The sequence below is a fragment of the Trichosurus vulpecula genome, chromosome 4 (genome assembly GCF_011100635.1).
Source record: "Trichosurus vulpecula isolate mTriVul1 chromosome 4, mTriVul1.pri, whole genome shotgun sequence".
Lineage (NCBI taxonomy): Eukaryota > Metazoa > Chordata > Mammalia > Diprotodontia > Phalangeridae > Trichosurus > Trichosurus vulpecula.
Genome location: NC_050576.1, coordinates 104,023,613 through 104,050,955, shown reverse-complemented (window position 1 = coordinate 104,050,955; position 27,343 = coordinate 104,023,613). Strand labels below are relative to the sequence as shown.

The window sequence follows — 27,343 nt, the reverse complement described above, 5'->3', positions numbered from 1 at the left end:
ACCTTCCAGTCACACAAGTTCACAACCTCAGTCATCAGTGACTCTTCCCACTCCCATATCTGCACTAAGGCTTGTTGATTCCCCCACATCCACCCCTTCTGTCTACTTACAAGGCTGCTGTCTTCCTTACCTCTCACCTGGAACATCGCAGAAGCCTCCTCATTGGGCTTCCAAGGTGATGGGCAGCTAGGTGATGCAGTGGATAGAACGCCAGGCCTAGAGTCAGGAAGATTCATCTTCCTGAGTTCAAATCCAGCCTCCGACACTTCCTAGCTGTGGGACCCTCCACCTCTTAGAATCTTGTTTCTTTAAGGCTCAGAAGTTCAAGTGCCATCTCCTAGAAGCCTTTCCTGATACTCAATTGTTAGTATAGCTAAGGGGCACAGTGGATAGAGGGCTGTGCCTAGAACCAGCAGAAGCTGAGTTCAAATCTAGCCTTGGACTAGCTGTGTGAATGGGGTGAGTCACTTATCCCCTGTTTGCCTAAGTTTCTCCAACTGTAAAAGAGAGATGATAATAATAGCACCTACTTCCCAGGGGTGTTGTGAGGATTAAATAAGATAAGAATTGAAAAGAGCTCAGCACAGTGCCTGGCACATAGTAAACATTATATTGTTAGCTATTATTATTTTGATATGCATTACATGTATAATCCTCAGTATATAATCTTTCTTTCACATGGTAGTTTTTTATATATTTGTATATATTTGTAGATAGCTCCGATCTGAACCTGCTCAGCCTAGTCTAAGAGTTGATGTTATCCATTCCCACCATTAGTGAATATAGTCCCAGGATACAGGACGAGGAGGCTGACCCAGTTCTCCTGATGCAAGGGATATGTCTCACACAATTATCTTCAAATATAGGTGCAAATAGTGCCTAAAACCAAAGGGAAATGATTTCAGGGTCATCTGCTCTTTTAGGATACCTCTACTCTCTATGAGGACAAATAATCTAGTTAACTTAATTATTTGCAAAGCTAGTTCCAGGTGCAGGGAAGGAGATACCCATTAACTGTTTAGAAATCTGAAGCCAGTTGGAATATCTGATCTCAAGGACAGGATTCTTGCCTAAGGGCAAAGCATATAAAAACTTGGCTGTGAATCTGCCTAGGTAACTAGAAAAAAGCTGTGATTTTTCAATTGGCATTAGGGGGACATTTTGGGATTTTACCCCTTATCCCTAGGGTTACTGATGTCCCAGGAATCATAAATTGCCTTCTCCTCCTTCCCTACCCCCCCCACCCCAGCCTCTCCAGGGGCTGACTCAGGGTGCTGTGAGCTTACTCACAGTCACTTATAGCCACAGAGTCAGAATCCAAGGTCAAGGATCAGGTCTCCAGGGTCCGCCCCCTGTCCAGCAGGACAGTAATGAGTCACCTGGCACAGAATGCAAGTTTTAGTGGGGAAGGGGGATCCCAGAGACCCTACCACTATCAAACATTCACCACCACTGTCAAAAATGTCATGTCAGTCTCAGAATTGTCACAACTTCCTCTCTTTTTTCTACCTTCTCCTCTACTCTTACACACACACACACACACACACACACACACACACACACACGTATACATTGCAACGTTCTTGGGTAGACATATGGGAAACAGTTCTCCTGGGACATGATGGCTTCTACCAAATGTCCTCCAAAGTTCACCCTTTGGAAAAGGAGAGAGGCATAGTATAGAAAAGGAATTTGGCTGCATCCCCCACCCCAATAACCCCCACTCCACCCCTGACACTTAAACCCAAGATGATTTAGAGAGTCTAGAGGTGGTAATCCTCAGCCAGATTGTCTCTACACTCTGAAGTGTAGGTTTTACCTCCCATCCTTAGCCCATTCCCTGTCCCATAGAACTAGCTGTTGTTGATGACTTCATAACCAAATACTCCTAATGAACATGGAGAAACTGAGGCACAGAGAACAGATGTGGAGAAACCAAAAATCTTGCCACTTCAACTCAATAAAAACATGGAGTCCCGGACCCTTTGAGGGTCAATTAGGATGTGGTCTGATTGATTAAAGGTTTTCTGTCAGATATGTCTCCCCCACCTTAGGTATCCAGATGTCCCTCCCTCCCTCCCTCCTTCCTTCCCTCCCCATAGCTCCCAGGCCCTGGCTTCACTTGGCCTGACACTAACAAAGGTATTCTCAAGGAGCAGGGGAGAAGGAAAATGAGGACCCTACAAAATCAGGGATCTTAGATGAAAAATGACAAGGCCACAGAGACAGTAGCCAGGAAGTGAGGCCTTTGGGTGGGATGCTGAAGGGAAACACTCCATGAGGGCAGAAGTTAGGGGTACATTATCAGAACACTTGGGCACCTGACTTCTCAGTTAGAGAAGTCCCTGGGGAGCACATGGAAACTGACCTAGTGAAATCTGATCTCGAGCCATTTTCCAGGTGAAAGGTTCCCCCTCCTTTCCTGCCCCTTGACCCCTCCTGCCCTCCTTACCTCTCGGGTACCCTCTGAGTCGAAGCACTAGGGTGTTGAAGGATCTTCAGCACTTCCCAGGGGTGACAGAAGAGCCAATTCCTCAGGGGGCTATCATGGCCCCTCCCCCTGGAGCTATTCCTGGCTACAACTGCCTTGGCCTTCTCCCTACTCTCTCCCTCCCCTTCATTCCCTCAGCTTGACCTGACCCCACAGCTGGGAATAGTTTGGTTGAGAGGCGGGGTGGCTACTGACTATATAAGCTCAGAATTCGGCATCGTGTCACCCAGGAGCCCTAGAGACCTCTACCCCTACCTACCTGCATAGATCACCCCAAGCTCAGAGCCCACAACCAACCCAAGGATGCCTGGAGAAGCAGAGGTTGAGACCCCAGCCTGCAAGCCAGAGGAAAAGGCTTCAGAGCCTGCCAAGGAGCCCACCCCAGAACCTGCAGGAGAAGAGACAGTGACGGAACCCAAAAAACCAGCCTCAGAGGAGCCTAGCCCAGGACCCCCTGCAGTGTCTAAGCCCCCACCTGCAAGTGAAGGTGAAGTGAGAAGGGGATGAGGACAGTGACTGGTGGAGGTGGGATGCAGATATTATAAGAGGGAAAGTGCTTTGTCAAATATCGTACAAATGTGAGTTATTGTGGGCATTCGGATGGAGTAGGAAAAACACTGGATTTGGACTCAGAAAAACTCGGGTTTCAATCCCATCTTCGATGCTTTCTAGCTGTGTGACCACAGGCAAACCTTTAATTAATTTCTCTGAGCTTCAGTTTACTCACCTGTAAGTTGGGCGTAATCATTTCTATAGTCCCTACCTCACAGGTTTGCCGTCTGTTTGTTGTGCGGTTGTGTATGTAAAGTACTCTGCAAACCTTAAATGCTATATAAATGTCCACTGTCATCAGCATGAGAGAGTGTTGGGGAGTTGGTCCTCTGGGTCTGGAAGACTTGGGTTCAAATTCTGCCACTGACATAAACCAGTTTTGTGACCCTGGACAAGTCACATAACATCTAAGTGACCCCAAGCAGCTCCCTAGGCACTTAGGTGTCCAGCAGATAGAATGCTGGACTTGAAAACAGTAAGACCTGAGTTTAAATCCTGCCATATGATCCTAAGCAAGTCACTTAATGGTAGCCTGCCTCAGTTTCCTAATCTGTAAAAAGGGGCTCTTAATAGGACCTGCCTCTCACCACATAAATGATATTATTATTATCATAACTATATTTATTATTATCATTATTATTACTTTCAAGTCTCTAAGTTTAAGAGCCAGTGTTCACCTGCAAAGATAGAAAGATCCTCCTCTAACACCGACAAACTCACAAGCCCGGTACAAAAAGCAAAACCATCATCATCATCATCATCATGGTGAGGGGAGGGAGTGGGCCCCCTAAGCCCACTGACCCCAGGCCTTCTCCCTACAGATCTCCCCAGCTGCCCATTGCTGGTGACCGTGGAGGATGTGACTGACAGCTCAGTGACTGTGAGCTGGGAACCCCCAGAAAGCCTAGGACGGCAGGGAATAAAGGGTTACATGCTGGAATATCGTCTAGAAGGAGGTGAGTAGCCCACACTTGGGTGGAAGAAGAACCGTGAGACAGAGGAGGCTGAGAGTCAAGAGATCATCAAACCCTTCAGTTAACAAGGGATTTCAGGTTATATCTGGGTTAGTTCTAGTAGGATCAGCCAAGACAAATCAAGGAGATCTCCATTTCTGCAGGACTTCCAGAACAGGAGAGAGCCTTCTCCAGACACCCCCAATTCCCTCTCCCTGTTCCACATATTTATGTGGGAGAAGGTAGTGCTCAGTCCCCAGAACAGACTTATAAGCTTCTTGAACTCAGGGCCTGTGCTATTTGCCGTCTTGTAATTTTTAGTACCTACCATAGAGCCTGGCATATATTAAAAGCTTAATAAAAGTCTGATAAATTGGATTAAAAGTAGAAAAATTGATGAGATGACTACAGAAAGGTTTCCCACCTCCCCCATCCATCCAAGAGAATCTAAAGTGAAAAATAAAGGGTTCAGGGATAAAAGGTTCTAGGTTTCTAGCTGTGCTTTTCGACTTCTGTCTCTTCTTCCCCACAGAGTTAAAGAGGTCCTGCTCTCCCCTCCGCCTCTGCTTTGCTGGGTAACTTTGCACAGATAGTGTGCCCTCTCTGGTTCCCAGCAGCCCTGTCTCTGCCTCAGATCCCAGGAAGAAGCAGTCAGCTAGAAAGGAATTGAAATACAGGGGTTCTTGGCCAATGAGAAGGGGAAAAGGGAGGCCCCGAGAGGAAGGGTAGCTTCCCCAAAAACACAGAGCCAGTGATCAGCTGCCGTGACTCAAGGTTCTCACTTGACATCTCCCTTTGTTCCCAGCCTCTGAGTGGGTACCTGCGAATGCACAGCCCATGATGGTCACCCAGCATACCCTGCGGAACCTGGCTATAGGAAACAAGCTCTTTTTTCGAGTATCCGCCGTGAGCCCAGAGGGTGCTGGCCCTGCTGCTGTCTTGGACCAACCTGTCCATATCAAGGAGTTCATTGGTAAAGTGCCACCCCATCACCTTCATCTCCCAGCCTTCTCCTTATTTCCATTCTTCCTAGAGCTGTTAAGTGAGGCATAGGGATCATAAGGCCTCAAGAAGGGAAGAGAGACTGGGGATGAATCAGTCTCATTAAACTGAAGCCCTGGCCTACCACATCTCCAGGGCAGAAAATCCTCAGGCCCTTCAAGCAGCAAGGCACCTCTCACTCTGGACCACAGCCAAAAGGGGAGTGTCCTTCAGGGAAGGATAATAGAGATCTTTAGAATTTAGAAAGAACCTTAGAGGTCGTTTTGTCCCACCCACTTATTTTACAAAGGAGAAAACTTGGAGCCAGAGATATTAAACTGTTTTGTCAAGGTCATAAGGGAGTAAGCAGCCAAAAGGGGTTTGAACCTAGACCCTCTGATTTCACAGTCATGATCCTTTCTGGACACTATGCTGCTTTCCTAGGCGCTTGTCTCAGCATCTCCTGTCCCTCAGACTCAAGGCCTAGGGCATGTCTAATCTCAATTCCTTCTACTGTCATAGAAACAGGCTCCTTGTTCTCCAAAGACTCATTGCCCTGTCCCATGTTCCTCTAAAGGCCTGGGATTCAGTCTGCCGATTAGTGAATAAGCATTAATTAAGCACCTACTATGGGTCAGGTACTCTGCTAAGTGCCGGCGATACAAAAAAAGGCAAAAGACAGTCTCACAATCAAATGGAAGAGACAATAAGAAAGCAAATATGTACAGATAAGCTGTAGACAAGATAAAAAAGAAAACATCAACAGAGGGAAGGTGCCAGAATTAAGAGGTTGGGAAAGACTTCCTGCAGAAGATGAGATTTTAGTTGGGACACAAAGGAAGCCTGAGGGTAGAAATGAGAAGCAGGAATAGCGTAGGCTTGGGGAATGGCCAGAGACATTGCCTAGAGCAGAGAGATGCAGGGACTGGTTGGTGGAACAGCCGGCATGCCAGTGTTACTGGATGGAAGACTGTGGGGGAGTAAGGTATAAAAAGACTGGAAAGGTAGGAGGGGGCTAGGTTATGAAGGGCTTTGAAAGCCACACAGAGCATTTTGTATAGTGACATGGTCAGACCTGAGATTTAGGAAAATCTCATTAGACGCTAAGTGGAGGATGGATTGGGGCCAGGACAGCTAATTGGAGAGGGAGCTAAGAGGGTCTCTGAATCAGGCCATACCCTGGCCATGTGGTCTATGATAGGGAAGCAGAATTAGGGAGGTGGAGAGGTGTAGGGAAGTAGAGGAGAGAAGCTTTGGATTCAGAATCAGGTGGGTTTTACACTCAAGGTATGATCCTTATTATTTGTGTGAGCTTGGCCAAATCAGTCCAGCCTCAGTTTCCTCATCTGTAAATGAGGATATTGAACTAGCTGTCTTCTCTGGGTGCTTCTAGTTTTTAAACCCCAGGATCCTAGGAAGGAGAACAGATCTGGGAGAGAAAGATGAGAAAGAAAGAGGCATGCTGAGGACCCTGGAACTCAACCGCCCTGTCCCTGTTACTAATATTTCTATTTGCAGGGTGCATTAGCCTCATTCCTATTAGTTACTCCCTTGGAAGGGCTGATCAGGTTTCGGTATCTTAATGGCAATGAGTCACTTGGTCTGATATGAGCTCCCTGGGGATCATTTGTGGCCCCAGGGTGGAGAAAGACATGAAGAAGCAGGTGGACTGGGGTCTGCGCCTTCTCTTCCCTTCTTTCCCTTGCTGCATTGGTTATTTCTCTCCTTCTCACCCATAGCAGTGAGCAGGAGGGTGCGGGTCACCTCAGGTCTTTGAGACAATCCAGGGCAAAGCCACAGGGCTGTAAATGAGCCCCCCAAGAAGAAAAGAAAGGGGCCTCTGTGGCAGAAAGAAGGGTTTGGGCTCATAGTATTTAAAGTTAGAAGACCATTTGGCCAAATCTCCTCATTTTAAAGATCAAGAAACTGAGGTTCAAGATTATAGATTTACAAATGGAAGAGATCTCAGAGACCAGTATGTTCAAAATCTTCATTTTACAGATGAGGAAACTGAGGCAAATAGAAATTAAGTGACTCGCTCAGGGACACACAGCTAAGGCCAAATTGGTACTCGGTTCTTCCTGGTTCCAAAGGTCCGCCGTGACATCCTGCCTGATGAAGTGACGGCCCATTCACAAAAAACATGGGATCCAGAGCCAGGATTCTAACTGGAATCTTTAGGGATAGGCTGGACTAGATCTGAGAGACTCCAGGAAAAGCGGTTTAAATTGCTTAGGATAGTAGAATCGTATCCTGGTAAAGGATCTCAGAGATCATTTGCTTCTATCCCATCATTGACAGGTAAGGGAGGACACTGAAGCCCAGCCAGAAAATTAAAGTCATTTTTCCCCTGTCACATAGGCGAGACTTGAATTCAAATCCCCTGATTCCTGTTTCAGTCTGGTATTCTTCTGACTACACCTTTCTTCCATGTTGTCTTCTCTTGTATTTTCTGAAACCCCGAAAGATTCCCAACATTTAGGCCTGGGGGAGATCTGACCCTCCCCAGAGACGAAGTATGGAGGAAAATGACCTCCACAGGTCCTTCCAAGCCTGGAAAGGCTAATTCTCTGTACTCCCACCACACAGTGAGACAGGGAGAGTTTCTAATTTGTGAGGAAAAATGACTATGTGGTTACACTGTAATTGGATTTCAGAAAATAAAATATCAAGGTTCCTAACAGTCAGCCTAGGATCCCAAGGGTGCCATTCTTTAGCCTGCATCTCTAGAGCAGAGCTATATGCCCAGAACAGGCTGTGACGCACCTGACAAGAAAGAACAGGAATCTCTATTCCTTGGCAAAGGTGCTAAGCTGAGGCAGTCCCTACTGGGAGCCCAGGCCCTTTGTGGAAGAAGATGGATAACACCATCAAAGAAGCCAGACATTGCTCGCACTTCACTTCATTAAAATTCCTCTGGGGCAAAAGGAGGAAGGAATTTCCTGGAGAGAAAATGGGAAGGATGGGGGCAGGGAGAAAGTATGAATAACCAAGCCCCTCCCAAAGGAGCTGAGGGGAGGGGTCCTGTTGTCCAAGGACCTCAACTGCTCAGCTGTCCTCCCCTACTGCCACCTGGGCCTGCCAAGCATAGCTCTCCTCTCTTCAGCTGCTCCAACACCATTCCTCTGTTCCAAAAAGGAATGGCATCCTGGACGGGCAGATGGCTGCTGTCTAATCCCAGGAGAGACAGAGTGTTCCTACCCCTCCTTCCTGTCCCCAGACACTTTCCATCAGGCCCCTCCTCTGTCCCTCATGGCATAAAGCATATCCATCTATCACCCAATGACCCTCTGATTAGATGGTCTCAAAGACTTTTCCACAGAAAAATTGCTGGGGTTAGTCAGAGGGTCTGGATTCAAGTACTGATTTGACTACACAGCTATTTACTACTACTGCTGCTACTACTACTACTAGTAGTGCTTTCAAGTTTGCAGAGCTCCCCAACCCTTTCTCTCTCCTCTCTCTCTCTCTCTCTCCTCTCTTTCTTTTTCTTTCTTTCTTTCCTTCCTTCCTTCTTTCCTTCTTTCCTTTCTTCCTTCTTTTTTCTTTCTTTCTTTCTTTCCTTCCTTCCTCCTTTCTTTCTTTCTTTCTTTCTTTCTTTCTTTCCTTTTCTTTCCTTCCTTCCTTCTTTCCTTTCTTCCTTCTTTCTTTCTTCCTTCCTTCCTTTCTTTCTTTCTTTCCTTCCTTCTTTTCTTCTTTCCTTTCTTCCTTCTTTCTTTCTTTCTGTCTCCTTCCTCTCTCCCTCCCTCTCTCATCTCTCTCATCTCTCTCATCTCTTTCTCTCTCTTTCCATATCAATATCTATATATACATATATACACACATATACAACATCTTGTTAGGTAAGTGCTATCATTATCCCTATTTTACAGATAAGAGAGCCAAGGCTGAGAGAGGTTAAGTTACTTGCCCAAGGTCACACAGTAAGGCAGAATTCAGACAAAGGTCTCCTTGAAGCCAAGCCCAGCACTGTATGCACTGAACCACCTAATTGCCTATTATTACTACCTGAGTGACCATGAATAAATCATTTCATCTCGTCTACAAAATGAGGAGGCTGGGAGAAGCTTGGTATAGTAGGAAGAACACTGGATTTAGGAGTTCTAGGAACTGAGTTCAAATCCCAGTTCTTCCCCTGTGGGATCTTGAGAAATTCACTCACTTTCTTGGGCCTCAGTTTCTCATCTGCAGAACGAGGGGGTTGGACCAGATGACCTCTAAGGTCTCCTACAGCTTGAAATTGACTGTTGTAGATTCTGTTATTTGTTGATTTCTAAGGACTCTTCCAGAGCCCACCTCTCATCGCCACCATTCCCGTCTCCTTAGCCTTGGCCACCAAAACAGTGCTACGGGCTGTTCTAAGAGCTGAGAGGATCCAAGAGAAGTGATGTGAGGAGCCTGGGGATGTCCATCCCTGGAGGGATCGACTCTTCTTTGGGGGATGAGTCGGGTGCAGTTCTGATCGCAGTTCTATAGAGGTCCTGGACGCCTTTCTCATAGGACCTTTACGTTCTAGCGGACCCTGGGGAATCAGAAAGCTCTTCCTCATTTCTAATCTTGACTCCTAAGCTAGTGGGGAAGCTGGTTTCACGCCTTGCTGTGAGGTTCCCAGCCACATGTTCCTTCTTTCCATGTGTACCCCGAAGAGTGTTTGTGCCTTCTCCAAGAGTGACTCCCATCTCCCAAGGAATCCATAAGGGAACTAAAAGGTTTCTGACTTTGTCTGGGGAGATTAAAGTGAGATTTTATGACTACGAGGTTAGATATGGAGACAGAAAGGGGACGGGCCATACTTAAGAGAGAAGACACTCCCAATCAGTATCAATTACATTAGGGACAGTGTAGCCTAGGGCAAAATGATCTCTGACAGGTGCATGTGAACCTCCCAGAGGGCAAAGATAGGGTTCTGGATTGAGGAGGTAGGAAGATTTATTTCCTCCCTTCCTCAGAAAATCTGGGGCCATCAGGTGAACAGGTGCAGTGCCTGTTTTTCACCAGGGTGAGGCCAGGGGAGGAATTGGAGCCCCGGGCAAATCCCAGTCTGACATGGCTGGAATTGCCAAGAGAGTGCCACGGATATTTAACACTTCACACTCTCAGGCAACATGTGCAGGGGTTCCCCGGGAGACCTTGACACCATGTCACTCACTCTGTCTCCCCTGGGAACCTCCCCCGGCTATGCTCTCCACTGGGATCTCCAAGCACACCCTGGGATATGAGACATTGCCTTCTGTGCCCGAGGAAGGGCCATCCTGGGATCCCAAGAAGGTAGGCAGGGCCCCAGAACTTGAGAGAGACAGAGACAGAGAGAGACACAGAGAGACAGAAAGAAGGAGACAGACAGAGAGACAGAGTTGGAGACAGAGACAGGGATAGATAGACAGACAGAAAGAGACAGAGTCAGAGAGAGAGAGACAGAGACAGAGATAGAGACAGAGTCAGAAAGACAGAGAGAGGGAGACAGACGGGCAGGGACAGAGACATACAGACAGGCAGGCAGGCAGAGACAGAGAGAGCCAGATCAGCTTCTTTAGCCCAGATATTTCCCCCTTCACCACCCTAAGTCCCCACCTTCCTGCTCAAGGGGGTTGATGGCTGGACCCATTGTTCTCTTTCTGACTCAGAGGCCCCCAAGATCCGAGTCCCCCGCTACCTGCGCCAGACCTACATTCGCAAGGTTGGGGAGGTCATCAACCTCCAGATCCCTTTCCAAGTGAGTATGTCTTTCCCCTGGGGTAGGGAGGGTTGAGATCCTGTCCCTTTATACCTTAAGCATCAGTTTCTTCTGTGTGAAATGATCTCTGAGTTCCCTGTCAGCCCTGGAACCGTGATCCTACAATCCTGCTCGCTCTCCCCAAAGATGAGGACTCCTTTCACTCAGGCGGCCTGGTAGGGTTAAGCCAGGCTCTGGGCCAGTCTTTTCCTTTCTAGCCCTATCACTCTTGCTCATTTGCTGGCCAGGAAGACCCAATATCCAAACCCACTGTCCTCTGAGCAGTGCGGCAGCTGCTCCCGGTCAGGACTGCTGAAAGCACAGGAGGCAGCCTCCCAGTGTTGTTAACTGTATGGCCACTGACACAGTGTCCCCACCAGGAAAATGAGGAGCAGAAAAGTTTACTTATTTCATGGGATCACAGGAAAAAAGGTGTTTTATGAACCCTAAATGAGAGAAATACGAATTCTTATTATCGCCATCATCCCTTCTGCTTTTCTTCCCTTTCCTCTACCCACCCAGGGTAAGCCCAAGCCTCAGGTCACCTGGACCCATAATGGCCATGCCCTGGACACACAACGTGCAAATGTGCGGAATGGGGAACAAGACTCCATCCTCTTCATTCGCTCAGCCCAGAGGACTGATTCAGGCCTCTACGAGCTCAGTGTCCAACTGGAAGGCCTCGAGGCCAAAGCCGCGATTGACATCTTGGTGATCGGTAATGGCTGAGGGATAAAGGAGAGAATCAGAGATATTTGGAAACTGTAGGGTCCCCAGTCCAGGGGGCGCTCAGACCAGTCATGGGGGAAACAGCAGGCAGGGAGTCATGATCTTTGCCACTCTAGGTTTGTCAGCCAAGGGAAATGGGTGCCGTGGTAGGGATGTGCAGCCATGGAGAGGTTATGGTCCCAAATACCACCTGGCCTTTCAGAGAGACCTGGGCCCCCCAAAAGCATCAAGCTGTTGGATGTGTGGGGCTTCAATGCTGCTCTGGAGTGGACGCCCCCGGGGGACACTGGCAACACAGAGTTACTGGGCTACACGGTGCAAAAGGCAGATCAGAAGACAGGGGTAAGTAAGATTGACAGGAGGGTGGGAGGAGTCTTGGGGGCTCCCTTCAGAGGACTAGAGTGGGGAGGATGAGACCGTGGCTTAATGGGAAGATGACATAAATCAGGAGAGACTCAGGAATGAATCCCAGGGAGACCTTTACTTATTAGCCATATGAACACAGGCAAGGCAGTTCACATCTGTTTCAGTTTCCTCCTCTGTTAAATGGGACTAATATTGCTTGTACTAGCAAATTTCTAGAGTTATTATGAGGAAAGCCAGTTGTCACTTAAGGCACTATGTAAACGCAAATTGTTGTTATCTGGAGTGATGGGGGGGGCCTGATTTGGGGGAATCCCTAAGGAATGTCTGGTCAAGTATGGAAGTCTAGGATGGGAAAGAATTGTCACCAATCCCCATCTTCCTTCCACCCTCTGGGCCCTCTCCCTTCTACTCAACTCAGGTAGGACCACTACTGGGACAGATGGTCCAGATGTCCATGGATGGGCTGGGGTCAGTGAGCAGAGGGAAGGAGGGCAGGGGATCTGGGTGACTGGGTGCTGGCTTCCCCTCAGCAATGGTTCACAGTCTTTGAGCGCTGCCACCGGACAAGCTGTACAGTGTCTGACCTCATCATTGGCAACTCCTACTCCTTCCGGGTCTTCTCAGAAAACCAGTGTGGCCTGAGTGCCACCGCCCCTGTCACTGCCGAGCTTGCCCACATCCAGAAGTTGGGTGAGTCTGTACTCCCAGGGCCCCGGGAGGGGAAAACACTTCTTATGGCCCCAATCAACCTTTCTCTTCCTCTGTACTTTTTCTTCTCTCTCTCTCTCTCTCTCTCTCTCTCTCTCTCTCTCTCTCTCTCTCTCTCTCTCTTTCTTTCCCCCTCCCTCCCTCCCCCTTTCCTACTACACACACACACACACACACACACACACACACATTTTGACTTAAAATACTGAGGCCAGTTGTTTTTCTCAGTAACATTTAAGAGCTTCCCATTGCCTATAAATAAAGGATAAACTCCTGACTGGCTCTCCACAGTCTGACCTCCACCCACCTGCCCAACCTCATTTCCTACTATCACTACTACTAATAATGGCTAGAATCTATAAAGCGCTTCAAGGCTTACAAAGCACTTTCCATCTCATCTCATTTGATTCTCACAACAATCCCGTGAGGTCAGCACTATTATTATCATCCTCGTTTTACAGATGAAGAATCTGAGGCAAACCAAGATGAAATGACTTGGCTAGGGTCACACAGTCTGAGGCAGGATTTAACCGTGGGTCTTCCTGATTCAAGTTCAGTACTCTACCCACTGAACCACCTGGCCTCCCCACTTCATGTCTACAGTACTATCATGTCCCATGTTTACTGGTCTAGCCTCTGGACTTTCTCTGTCCATAGCTCTCATTTGATGGTCTCATTTTGCCCTCTCTCCTCTCCATAGCTTTACTCAAAGCCATTTTCCTCATCTGGAATGAATGGCGCTCTCATCCACTCCTAGCCCCTACCCCCATCTCCATCAGCTGATGTTCTTCCCACACTTCAAGGTCAAATGCAGATGCCACCTTCTGGGTAAAGCCTTCGCTGTCCCTTCCTATGCCACCTCCCCTCCTCCCCCCGCCATGAAAGGGATCTGGCCCTACTCAGGTTTAGAATTGCATTTTGCCTGGGCCCTTTCCTCTGCACTTATCTCATGAAATCTATCTTCTCATAGCTATTCGTGCACTGGTTTTTCCATCCATTGGATTTGATGTTCCTTGAGAGTCAGGCTTAAGTCATATCTTTGTATCTCTAGTTTTTAGTACAGTGTTTGCACGCTGTGAGTGCTTAACAAAAGTTTGTTGTATTTAATTATATGTCCAAACGAGCATTGTCCCCCGGGGAGGGCACGTGCTTATTTCAGAGATGTACAGCTCCAAGCATTCTGGGGTCTCCTCAGTGGCTGTGGTGGCAGGTCATTGAACATTAAGGGTAAATTTTTGAAGACAGTTAAACATCATTCAGAGTTCAGTTGGCTTGGGGTCCAGAGTGAGCTGAGGCCTGTCAGTGGGTTCTGAAGGCAGTTTCTAATGAGGGACATGTTTCCATGATTGGAGTATGTCACCTTCAGAGGATTTCAGGACTTATCATTAGAGAGCACCTCAGAGATCATGTTATCCACACCCCTAATTCTGCAGATGAATGAGGCTCAAGGAAGGTAATTAACCCGCCCAAGGTCACATAACTAAGTAGTACAGGGGACTGCTTAGGATGATAGAATGTTGGAGCTAAAGGCAACCTTAGGAATCATCTAATGTAAAGTCCTCCTTTCTTTTCCTTTCTTCCTTCCTTTCTTCCTTCCTTTCTTCCTTCCTTCCTTCCTTTCTTTTTTCTTTCTTTCTTTCTTTCTTTCTTTCTTTCTTTCTTTCTTTCTTTCTTTCTTTCTTCCTTTCACTCAAAAGCTGCCTAAGGTCCCACAGTAAATTGTAGAAGGAATTGTTTAGAATGAGAGACTGTTACAGCTAAAGGCAACCTTAAGAATCGCCTAATGCAAAGTCCTCCTTTCTTTCTTTCCTTCTTCCTCTCTTTCTTCCTTTCTTTCCTTTCTTTCTTTCCACTTCCTTCCTTTCCTTTCTTTCTTTCTTTCCACTTCCTTCCTTCCTCCCTTCCTTTCTTTCTCCTTCCTTCCTTTCTCTCTCTTTCTTTCTTTCCTTTCTTTCTTTCCCCTTCCTTCCTTCTTTCCTTCCTTCCTTACTTTCTTCCTTCCTTCCTTCCTTTCTCTCTCTCTCTCTTTCTTTCTTTCTTTCTTTCTTTCTTCCTTTCCCCTTCCTTCCTTCCTTTCTTTCTTTCCTTTCTTTCTTTCCTTCCTTCCTTCCTTTCTTTCCTTTCTTTCTTTCCTTTCTTTCTTTCTCTCTTTCTTTGTCTCAGGAGCTGCCTGAGGTCTCACAGTAAATTGTAGAAGGAACTGTTTAGAATGAGAGAAAGAGCTAAAAGGGATCTTAAAAAACATCTACTGCAAAGCCCTCATTTTACAGATGAGGAAGTTGAAGCTTAGGAGTGACCATGACCTGTCCAAGACCACACAGCAGAGCCAAAACTTAACTCTGGGCTCCTAACCCACAACACCGCACCACATGCACTTAGTTCTATTTTTTGTTCAAACTCAGTAGCATGATCACCTGGTCCCAACCTGCCTCACCCCAGAACGGCTGTCCCCTGCCCTGAGTGCCACTCTAGCCCTCAGAAAGCGAAGGCTCAAGCAAGGGCAGACTTGCAGTGACATCAGCTCGAACAGAATGGAATAAGGAAAGTGAATATCTTGCCAAAAGAAAAATCAATGCTTTCTCAGATCACTCAGAGTGACAGTGGCTTATGTATGTACATAGATCGCTATCCGATTTTATTTCTCTCTTATCTTCGGCCTCTGATTTCCTCTGCCTGTCCGCCTATCTCTAGGTTCCTGTAAGTTGCTCACACCCTGCTTCCCAAGGGCCCCAGGACCTGGGGGCCCCATTTCAGGGCTCTAGTGAAACAAAATAAAGGATGGGGGGGGTATACTGTCTCTAATTCTCTGACTCCACAAACATCCCTCTCTCCCCTTTTCTTTACTTTGCCCCGTCTCCCCCTTTCCCCTAATTCCAGCAGAATTCTAACCTGGGAACCTACCTAAACCCTAAAGTGAAAACTCACTGGACAAGTCACTTACTTGAAATTCTCCAGGCCTCAACTTCACCATCTGCAGTACAGGAATATGATAATCCTTACCTTACCTATTTTCTTTCTTTTTTAACCTCACCTGGTATCAATGTAAGACTGCAATGAGAGCGTCTTCAATATTACAGAATATGGCTTGGGAGTGCTGGTATTCCAAAGGGGTGAAGGGAACAGCCAGGCCTCTTTCCCAATGGCTCCAGTTTCCTGGGGTTTTGAACCCTTGTTCCAGTCTGCTCCTATCACCCCTCATCAGATACTGTTTGCAAGAGAGAAGGCATCCCAGAGAGAGACTTCTCAGAAGCCCCCAAGTTTACCCACCCCCTGGCAGACCACACAACCACCCCTGGTTACAGCACCCAGCTCTTCTGCTCTGTTCGAGCAACCCCCAAGGTGAGGTGCTCAGATGGGAAGGGAACGGTGTAGTGTGGAGGGGATGGAAGACACACTCCCCAGCTCCCACCCCTACCCCCCCTTATCTCTTATACTGCTACTTTTCTAGCCCAAGATCATCTGGATGAAAAACAAGATGGACATACAGGGTAACCCCAAATACCGGGCCCTTAGCGAGCAAGGCGTCTGCTCCCTGGAGATCCGGAAGCCCAGCCCATTTGATGCAGGCGTTTACACCTGCAAGGCCATCAATGCCCTGGGCGAGGCATCTGTGGACTGTCGGCTGGACGTGAAAGGTGAAGGATCCAGTGAGGAAAAATGGGCTAAAGCTGGTGCGGGGTCTTTTTTTTTTTTTGGTCCTACTCCACCTTGGAGCCAAAACGAGTTAGGTAGAGTGTAAGAACATCCCTGGAAAAACTAGGACAAGAAGGGATGGCAGCAGGAGAAACCAAGGTCAGACCTTGGAAAGGATTCACACATGGGGAAAACATGAGACGTGAGGGTGAGGTTTTGGGTCCCTTCCTATCCTGGAGACGTTGTACAAGCCCAGAGGGAGGAGGGAGGTGGCCTCTTTCTGGCATCCAGAAGCTCAGGGGCGCTGACATCTCCCCCAGGGCACTTCTCCTTCTCCCCCCAGGCCCATAGCCTTCGAGCCTCTAACAGCGGGAATCTCTTACAGCTTCTGCCACACACTGAAGAATACCAGCAGCTCCAGACTGAAAGGGTAAGTTAAAATGCAGGGGCTTTTGGTAAGGTGATGGCCTGGGGTGTGCTCAGGGATAGAGAAATCCCAGGATCAGCAGGTTTGGGGCACAGAGGAAAGGGAGGACGGGGAGGGCTTATCACTAAGGAGGATGGGGAATCTCTGGTCATGTGTGGAGCCAGCCTGAGGCTGGAAAGAGGACCAGCTGAGGTGGCTACAGGAAGAGATGTAAGCACAGTGGGTAGAGTGTTGGACTTGGATTCAGGAATACAAGTTCAAATCCAGCTTCAGACACTTACTTTCTGTGTGTCCCTAAAGTCACTTTATCTTTGTTTGCTTCATCCCCATCTGTAAAATGGGTTGTTGGGAGGGTCAAATGAGATAATATTGGTAAAATGTGTTGCAAACCTTTAAAAATCTATATAAATTCCATCTAATATGATTTGGGGTATTGGGGGGCAGGTTTCCAGTACTCCAGAGATAGTATAGTCAAATGGAAAGAATATGATGCTGGTAGATGAAGGCATCTGAGCTCCAGTCTCTACCACTAACTTTTAATGTTATTTTACACTGAAGGGAGACCTTGGGGAGCATTCTAATCCATTCCCCTCCCCCTCCCAATTTTTAGTAGAGGAGACTTTTTTGTTGAATTGTTTTCTACTTGTGTCCTACTCTTCTTGACCCCATTTGGGTTTTTCTTGACACAGATACTAGAATAGTTTGCCATTTCCTTCTCTAGCTCTTGGAGGAAACTGAGGCAAACAGAATTAAGTGATCTGCCCAGGGTCACACAGCTAGTAAGTGTCTAAGGCTGGATTTGAACTCATGAATATGAGTCTTCCAAACTCTAGGCCATCACTGAGCCACCTACTTCCCAAGGCCATGTAAAGAAAGTGATAGTCAAGATCTGAATCCAGGTCCTCATTCAATTGTTCTTTGCCACTTTGTCAATCTACCAACTCACATTTGAGGGACCTGGGTTTCATGCTTTTTAAAATGGGGGTGGCAATCCTTGTTTTGTCTTATGTGGAATTCAATGGAGAAAATGCTGCCTAGGTTTGAGGGATTATTCCCAGGCCTGAGGGATGGGAGGCAGAGGTGGTAATGAGTTTAGGGTTGGGAGTAGGAGTTTGGGAGAGGAAAACCTAAGATGAGAAGAGAAGAAAGATACCATGGCTTTTTTTCCCCTCCTTTGGAGGAGGAGCTCTGCATCTCCTGGGCTGAGGAGGCCTTATCTCTCCTAGATGCTGCTGGAGCTTGTAGCAGGGCAAGTCAGGATCTTCAGGCCGGGAGGCCCCTGTCCGTATACACAGTGGCTGTTGGCTCAGCTCCTTTCTCCCCTCAAAACTGGAGCCAAGAGAGCTGGTCTCAGTGGACCACCAGGGAGAATGAGCTGGCTATCCAGAGCTTCAAAGACCAGCTTCAGAGGACTCAGAAGGGGGGTCCTTGAATAAATAAGTGTTATGGTGTCACTCAAGAGGTGAAAGGGTGTCAGTGTCAGTCAAAAGAGTTGATCTATTGTGGGCTGTGGTCCTGAGGGGTCTGTTTAGATGTATCACCAGAAGACCTTAGCACCACCACCACACACACACACACACACACACACTCACACACTCTGAAGGTTTATAGATTGGTCACTGTGGAGTTTCAAGGTGTGTCACTATAAATGTGTGCTTTGGAGGATGCTCCAGGTGTATCATGCCATGATTGGGGCGGGGGGGGGGGGGGGCGCGTTACTCTGAGTATGTTACTGGGTAGAGAGTTCTCTTGAGTATGTCACTGTAAGTTTGAGGATCCCATTTAGTGCATGGGCAGATCATTTAGTGACCCACCTCTCATTAGCTGCAAGTTCCATGATCTGATCTGAAGCACAGGGAGGTACCCACTTATCCTACCCTTGTGCCTCCAAAGCACCCACCACCACCACCATCATCCGATGGGCTGCACCAGCTCCCCTCAGTCTGAGTTCCCTTGTTGTTGCCACCTGGAATTAACTAGTGCTATGAGTGTATCTTGTTGGTTTCATAATCCTTTATTGGTCAGTCCTTCTTCCCCACTCTGGGAGCCAGTAGGGTGACATTCCTCCTGATGTCCCCTCTATCACTATCAAGCCCCACCTTGGCACCATCTCATCCCAGGATGCCTTTGGGGGCCTAGAACAAAACCCAAGTAGATCAATTAGGCTCATCAATAAGATCCCTATTCATCTCTTTTTTTGGAAGGCCTTTCTTTCCCACTTAAATGGTGCTAAATACTTCTCACCCAGCTTTTGAGAGTGCCCAGGGCAACTCCCCAGGTGGGTTAGCACTGGGCACATCCACAGCAGGTGTTATGTTTCGTACATCCACCTCCACCTCATGCCAGCAGAAGGGCTCCATTTATTGATATAACTCTTCCTCCCTCATCTAGCTCCCAGGATGGTGATACAAGTGATGCCCTGGCACCTGTGCCCTGCTTGCCCCTCCTATGGGCTTCAGCCCTAGCGCCAGATTTCCAGTCCCTAAGTTGGGAGGACAGAGTCCCAGCTTGCCTCCCCAGATAAACACGAGTTCAGGATGTGGGAGAGGTCTCATCACCAATGTGCGTGTGTGTCCTAGCTCTTCTCTAGGGTCTCTTGTCTCTTATAGACAACTTAGAAAAGCTTGGGGCAAGATGGGGGAACCAATGCTCCCTCCTAGTGGAGTGTTCTGGCACTGTACCCAAGGGCATCATCTCTGTCCTATGCCCCCATGGTCCACAAGACACTGCTCCTCCTGAAAGCCACCTGAGTCCTAGCTCTTGGCAGTATCCTTGGAGTTAGCAAGGAATGGAATGGGGGAAACTGACCCCACAGTTTTAGGTCCCAGTTCCTACATCATCTCCAGCTGTAGGATTATACCTGCTGGGGCATTTAGAGGAGGTACCTGGCACTGCCTAGACTAGAGTGTAATATCCTTAGACCAGGGCACGGCCTGGCACTGCTCTGGGTACAATATCCTCAGACCAGGATGCTGGGGTATTGGGTCTCAGTTGCCTCTACCTAACTACCTTTTTCCTGCCGACCAAGAAAGAGAGGAGGGGGAGGTCTCCCTCCTTGTCAACTATTCCACCCCACTCAAAAGCTGGCTTCTGAGTTGACTTCTGTCCTCTACTCCTCCAAGCTGCACCGTGAGAGTCTGAGGGTCTCTAGGAACTATCTCTCCAGCCCAGATTTTCCCATGTTTCACCCCTCCAGGCTACCATATTTGCCTCAAAACATTAAACATGGGGTGCTGATTTTGACTGGAAGAACAGGGAGTCCCATCCTGTCTCCTTCCTTCTCCATAAACCCAATCCCATTCATTTCCAGAGGCATCTTCCCAGGAACATGTACAAGGAAGGACAATTAACCCCACAGCCATTCAGATCATATGGCCAACCTGGTGGGGGTGGCAGGAAGATGTTCTAAAGCTCTGGATTTCACTTCAGGGCCTTCCCTCTGCTCGTACCCCATGGTGCTGCCAAGGGAACTATGGGCAGACAAGGATTGGGATTCGCAGAAGGGAGTAGAGGAGAGAGACACCATGGTACCCCAGTGGAGAGGAATGTGGATAGGGATAGGACAATTGGGGTACAGGAAGGTTCAGGGTCTAATTATCCAGCTTCTCCTCGGGGGGATCCTCATCATCAGATGGGGGCATTGCCCGGCATCGGAAATGCTGGTTCCAGATCTGCAGGAAGGTGGTCCGAAATTTCTGAATGCGGAAGGCGTAGACAATTGGGTTCATGGCCGAGTTGCCGTGAGTGAGGAAGATGGCAATGTAGGTGAGGATGCTGGGTTTTTGGCAATCTGGGGAGAAGAGAGTGATGCAGTTGAGTATGTGTAGGGGCAGCCAGCTGAGGGCAAAGAGGAAGAGGATGAGGGCCAGGGACTTGGCAATCTTCAGCTCCTTCCCGTAGTACTTCTGGGGGTCCCCTGAAGAGCCTGACACCTTCTTGTTGAGCTGCTTACGGATCAGGTAGAAGACCTCCAGATAGATGAGGACCATGAGCAGCAGAGGCGGGAGGACCCAGACAAAAAAGTTGAAGTATACCATGTATTCCATACTGATGACCTTCTCAAATTCACACTTAATCACCAAGTCACCTAGGCTGCCATTGGCCTCCTGTTTCAACTTATCCAGGTTATTCCAGCCAAACATGGGCGTTAGGCCTACGAGGAAGGAGAGCAGCCAGCAGCCTGCGATGGCCACTGATGCCCTCCTTTGCGTCACCACCATCTTGTACCTAAGGGTGAGGAAGACAGAATTGTGAAGGTACCTTCTCCTGGGGGGCAAAATCCAGGCACCTCCCTCACCAAGTCCCCCCCTGGGGACCCAAGGGGAACTCCTCCTCCTTCCCATTCCCTGGCCCCCACTATGAAATGTGCTGATTTGCAGCTTCTCAGCCGACCTTGGCCTGTCTACACCAAGGGCAAAAAAGAATTTCTAATTTTCTAGTTGGGATAGATCTTAGAAGTTATCTAGTCTGCCCTTGAACCCCCAAATAGCCCGGCTCCTTTATGTGTCTAGAGTTGATGGGAAAATGAGAAACTGGGTTGACATTATTTAAAACAAACCAAAAAGCTAGGGTTCCAATGATCCATGTCTGTACTGACTGAACCAGCCAGATGATTAACATGCAATTTTTTTTAAATCTCTTTGGTCTTGTGGACAGATTTTATCAGAAAATGACCAGAGAAGTTCCTGTCCATGCCCCATTCCTCCTAAGAGTTCTTCTCTCCATGCAAAGACTGGGCTCTGGAGAACAAATCAGGGAGCATCCCCTTCCAGGAAGGATCTCAAAGCCCTTAAGGAACAGTCCAGCACCCCTCTGGATTAATGTGGAGCTGTTAAACATTGTGCTTTCACCATTCCTCCCACCCCTGGCAAGCTGTCAGTAGACAGAAAGGCAGTTAACCCAGTCTCAGATCCAGTAGCTGACCCCAATCCAAAGCTCCTCCCTGGCTGCCCCCCACACTAGCCTTGGTGCCCTCAGAAGATCCTCCCACCAAAGACATTAGACCTTCCTCAAAATGATGCTATTGGTGACATTTAATTTTTATGTTGCTGACTTTCCTCACACATACTTTCTTCTTAGAAGACCTAGGTTTTAATTCAGACTGTCATTTGTAATCCGTGTGGCTCTGGGATTCTCCATTACAGCATAGAGGTGACCCTGGATTTTCAAAGGCCAAGCTAGGGGGTCATATGCTTTGAAAGTTCCTACCCTGCTGGCAAGGCTTTGAAAAAGACTGCATGTACTTTCTGGGGACCATCCTACCCTATTGGCTCACCACCAATAGGCTTTCTATTTAGGGATGAATCCTTTGGGCCTAGAAACCCATGAAACAAAGAAAAATATAAGATGGTTCTCCATCCTGGTCAGGTCCCTTATGCTTATGCAGGGACCAAAAGGGGGGCCAGAGAGAGCACAATTTTTAGACCATCTCTAAACATGAGCTTTACCGTTGGTACTCTAAACGTGAGATCCTTTACTGGTGATGGATAACTGGTCATACTGCTTAAGCAGCTGAATGGAATTAGTCTTCATATCCTCAGTATAAATGAAACCAAAAGACAAAAGGAAGTTGCTACTAGATAGCTCACAGGCTTGCCTTTCAGTGGAAAATACAAGGGTCGGCAGTGTTGATTTCTATCAAACACTTAGAGGAGATAAGAAGAATCATTCCTCAGCACTTTGGTCATCTCTTCTTTGCAGCATTTGTAATAAATATTTGCAAAAATATCATTACGAAGACCAGCATCTGTTGTAGAAAATGAGGAGGCAGAAAAAGGGTAAGACCTGGAGAAAACCCTCTAAATTAGATCATCATACATTTTTGCTCCTCAGTGACTTCAGTGCAAAGGTGACCAAAAGGGAAAACAACCAAAAAATGTGGCTCAGGAATAAGAAATGAGAGGCTGATGGCTTGTAAACTACACAGAAGCTTCATGCCTATTTATCACAAATACATTCTTTCAAAAAAGATTCCAGGCTGGCTGGATGGGAAAAACACCAAACAAGATCACAAAACAACAAATTGGTCGTGTTTTTCCTGATTGATTACTGCCGTGGGAATCATTCCTGAATCAGCTGTGTACAGTCAGAATACTGACTCTAAGTAAAGATCACAATAACTCTGAAAGAATAAAAATCAGAAAAATACATAGCAGACAATTAAAGCAACTCCAATGCAACCCACTTAAAGGAGCTCTGGATGACTAAAAAATGATTAATGGGTGGAGGAATTGGCATCAATACAGATTCTAACCATTTTCTAAGAACATTTAACCAATGTAAATCAATTGCCAAAACTAAGAGACTAAAAGTGCTGGTAAACACTTGAGATCCCTGGGCCAAGCAGAGAGACACAGCAGCCAAGGAAAGTACTTTCGATTTATAAGCATTTTCCAAGAGTCTTACAGAGAAGAACAGTGAGAAGGCACTGGAGAGGAAAGCAAGTTTATTAAAAAGCTTGTTGAGAGAGACAACTAAGCAAAGTCTTGAGGGTTTTTAAAGATGAAACTGAAAGGGAGACAACAAATAAGTGAAAAATGAAGAAGATCTGGACAGATTTTTATAACAAAGCCTTTTCACCAACAAGGACAGTGGAACCACCACATTTGGATTCTTAATATCCCAGTCCCAAACGTGCTGTATGAGAAAGTAGAAATGGTGCTTACAAAGACAAGAATATCAAGAGTAGCTGAATTGGACATAGTCTATCTAGAGAAGGGGCATTTAAGCGGATAAAGCGCCAGGCCTGGAGTCTGGCCTCAGACACTTATTAACTGTGTGACCCTGGGCCAGTCACTTCACCCTGCTTGCCTCAGTTTCCTCATCTGTAAAATGAGCTAGAGAAGGAAATGGCAAACCACTCCATTATCTCTGCCAAGAAAACCCCAAATGGGGCCATGAAGAGTCAGACACAACTGAAATGACTGAACGACAGTAAAACCTAAAGAAGGTCTATGCTGTAAGTGATCCAGTTTGGGGGAGGGGCTGAGGGTTTAATTCTCAAGCCATCATCAAGTGAAAAGGATACAAAAAGTATGGGGAAAAATCTCAGATACTGTTATCAAAAGAAGGCAACGGAGAGAATGTCAACCAACTGCTATGTCTATCTCTACAAAATTCTTACGAGCACAATCTACATTCACCCTGAGAGCATCCTTAATGATGGCATTAGAAGGGAACAAGCTTTAATTAACAATAAAGACTACATCTTTATAGACACACAATTGACTGAAAACTATAGCAACCCAAGATCTCATTGTGCTCACTCTTGGTTGATGATAAAAAAGCATTAATTAGGTAGATTTAAATGCCTCATTAAAGACTCTCCTCCTCCAAAGATATCTCCCATGCATATGTCAACATCTCACAAGATTCCCTGAAAGATGTAACAACATAGATAACGTTGACATCCCTCTGATTACTAATATTGAGCAAGGCGTAAAACAGTAAGACCCATGCTCACCAAAGATGTTTTTCCACTGTCATAGAGGATGTCTAGTGAGTTCATATTGAAGATAGATTCCCTGCAGATGGTAAAGTACTCGAAATGCTCCTGTTTGCTGATTTAATTGTACAAATTGCATCAAGCCCCCAAATATTGCAGAATCTCCTAAATGGTATCCATAACTATATAAGAGTTCAGTCCAACTACCCACATAGAAAAAGCCAACTGGATCAAAAATGACTCTGATATGCAGCTGGATGGACAACCCATAGAGCTACTCCAATGAGGTTGGGCATGGTGGCGTATGCTTGTAATCCCAAAGACAAGGGAGGCTGAGATGGACGGATCTCTTGAGCTCAGGAGTTCTGAGCTGCAGAGGGCTATATAGGTCATGGGTACATATTACGTTTGGCATCAGTATGGTGCTTCTCTGGGAGACAGAAAGGAGTGGCAAGTATGGAGCCATTAGATTGCCTAAGGAGGTTGGTCAAAGCTCCTATCAATACTGAAATTGGGCCATGAATAGCCCCTGCACTTTTAGCCTGAGCTAGCCTAGAAACCCAGTCTTAAATGCTTTTTTTTAATTAAGGAAAAACACAAATTGAAGTTGGGGATCATCTAAATGGCAAATGTATAGGCATGTATAGGCAAATGTATAGGTCATGAACACACTACAACATGTTACAAAGGTGCAATCATGATAGAAAAAGCACATAAAGGATGTCAGCAATGAGAGGGATGTTACGACTGGGAGAAAAAGATGGAAAGGAGTCTTTTGGCAGATTACAGGAGAAAATGGACAAGAGTCCCAGGGCGTGGATGAGTTGTGATCTAAGCCACCAAAGGGAGCCCCATTTGTTCATTTATCAGACATCATCAATTTGCTGAAGTATCAAAGAAGTAGCCTCTGGCAAGGCAGTCCCTCTAAAGGTCTCTTGTTTTCTTCTCTGTAAAACAAGGGGGTGGGAGTAGATGAATCTACTGAAAAATGAATCACTAGCAGTGGAATTTCAGGTCCCAGGGCACACACCTTGGTGGGGGTGGTGCTTTATGCACAGACGGCTTCCCTTCAGATCAACCACTTGGGCACCAGCCCCTCCTCCACCTATACAGCAGGGGTCAGTGCCAACTGCCAGGGCATTCCTCCCCCCCTACTCTCCCCTCCCCCTACCCAATCTCTTCCGGAGAGACTGCTGAGGCAGGCTGTCTTTGCACTCTGCCTGCTTGTGTTTTTCCAATGCAGCACCAGAGATGGATGGTGAGATCTCCCTGGACTATAGCCACGGAGCCCCAGGCATGGAGGAGCTGGGGAGTCCAACTGAACAAGTTCATTTCATCCTGACCTCTCTGCACAGGGGCCTGCAGGCTTCTTCCTTACTTTAAGAATTATAAGCAAGACTAAGCTGTTCTCACCCCTGAAGAGAGGAAGTGTGGTGTAATGGGAAGAGATATGGATTGGGTGTTAGAAGATCTAGGTTTGAATCCCTGCTCTGCTATTAGCTTTGACTAAGTCACCCAACCTCTCTGAGACTTATTTCTAGGTGGTGCAAGAGATAAAGCGCTGGACCTGAAGTCAGGAAGACTCATCTTCATGAGTTCAAATCCCAGCCTCAGACACTTACTAGGTGTGTGATCCTGGGCAAGTCATTTAACCCTCTTTGCTTCAGTTTCCTCATCTTTTAAATGAGCCAGAAAAGGAAATGGCAAACCACTCCAATATCTCCGACAAGAAACCTCCAAATGGGGTCACAAAGGGTCAGACACGACTAAAAAATGACCACACAAAAGAGAGCTGAGCTGGATGATCCCGATGGTTCTTTCCAGCACTGAATCCTATGATCCCATAAGCCTCTGTCTCTCCCAAACTCCATCCTTTCCCTCCAGCAAAAGATTTCTCCTCTTTGAAGTCTTCCTTTCTTGGTAGGGCAGGAATAGGAGAAGCACCAGGTGGCTTCATTTATATAATCACAGAACTCAGAATGTTGAAGACAGAAGCAAGCCTGAGAAATAATTTATCCAACTGCCCCCTTTTTTACAGATCGGGAAAACTGAGGAATAATCTATAAATTCCCCATAGCTTATTTGTTATAATAGACTCCTTGTCACCTCAGGCTAGAAAAAAACCATCTTAGATCACCCACACCATCCTCCTCCTTTCAGGGGGAACTATACCTTGCTATGTCTCTTGCTTCCATTTAAGTAAAAGCAAAAGAAATTAAATCACTCTTTCAGGGCATTAGCTATGCAGTCTCTTTGTTTTAGTACATAAAAGCCCCAACCTGGTCTTCTCCTGCCTATAGTGACTATCAAACACTCTAAAAACACTCATCAGATACAACTAAATGATGAAATCGAGGCTGAAAACTTGTCTTAGTACATTTTTCTGAGGATCTCAAAGCACCTTCCAAAATTCTCTTCTGTAAGTGGATGAAAGCATTATAAAAACCAGACCTCTGCAGAACTGGAGATTCTGGAGATATCTAGAACTCTAGACCTGAGAAATGTTGGCTCGCTCTCAAAGGACAGTCGCTGGAAGATGCCCCTTCACCACCTCCACTCAGGCAGAGGAGGAATCTCTGGCTGGGGCATGTGAACACTACCCTCCCTCTATCCACCTTCCTCGAATTCCATGCCTCTGCCTGGGGCCTGTGGAGGGGAAGGCTCTCTCTCCAGGGACTGCTCCTGGAGCAAGGGTAAGCTGACCCAGGTGATTAGAGTATCAGCTCCGATCTGTTTTTCTTGCTATTTTTTCCCTGTGTGGGAAAAGGCCCAAAGGATACGGGACCCCTGGCTGGGGTGGGACAGGTTCTCATGGGAAGGACAGCCCTCAGTGGGAAGGAGGTGAGGACACACCTCTCTCTACTCATGGGAAACAGGAGCAAGCCTGGAAGTCATTCTGAATAGGGAAGGGGAGCCACTCTAGACACAGACCCACAAATACCTCTCCTTTCCACACCCCAGCAACTCCTTCTCCAACCCTTCTCCTCCCCCTCCTCCTCTTCCTCCTCCTCTCCCTCCCAGTGTTGATCACAAGGCTATCCCCCCATGAACACGAGGAGAAAAGCACAATATCTCCCCAACTGATGTTTGGCATGTCACCATTGGACAGTCATTCCTTTGGACTAATGAGAGTTTTCTCCCATTATGAAAGTCACTAGCACCTTAGAATGAATAAATTTATCATTTACTTTTTTTGGAGTCCTGGGTGCCTGAAGGATGATTAGGAAGTACCTAAATGGTAGAGAGGGGAAGGTGGGGGGCACCAAAGACAAACCTTATCTACTTCCTAATTTGGCCTAGGGAGAGCCACACATGTACTAGAGGCATTTACTTCCTAATAAAACAC

General features: G+C 47.0%; 2 protein-coding genes across 3 annotated transcripts in view; one reads left to right on the top strand and one right to left on the bottom strand.

Annotated features, from left to right (window-relative positions):
- The first annotated feature begins 2,794 nt into the window (after positions 1–2,794).
- MYBPH (myosin binding protein H) lies at positions 2,795–18,500 on the top strand. The gene is made up of 11 exons (XM_036755525.1): positions 2,795–2,978; positions 3,865–3,999; positions 4,802–4,969; positions 10,602–10,690; positions 11,213–11,408; positions 11,622–11,761; positions 12,316–12,475; positions 15,696–15,832; positions 15,942–16,128; positions 16,447–16,556; positions 18,447–18,500. Exons 1-11 carry the CDS (start codon positions 2,795–2,797, stop codon positions 18,498–18,500), a joined length of 1,560 nt encoding a protein of 519 aa, XP_036611420.1.
- A 51-nt stretch (positions 18,501–18,551) lies between these two features.
- Positions 18,552–27,343, bottom strand: part of ADORA1 (adenosine A1 receptor) — a 53,594-nt gene continuing 44,802 nt past the window's right edge. For both annotated transcript variants that reach the window (XM_036753232.1, XM_036753233.1), the window contains one exon: positions 18,552–20,780. In XM_036753232.1, coding sequence (XP_036609127.1) covers positions 20,144–20,780 — 637 coding nt within the window. In that variant the 3' untranslated portion in view covers positions 18,552–20,143. The remainder of the gene's footprint in view (positions 20,781–27,343) is intronic.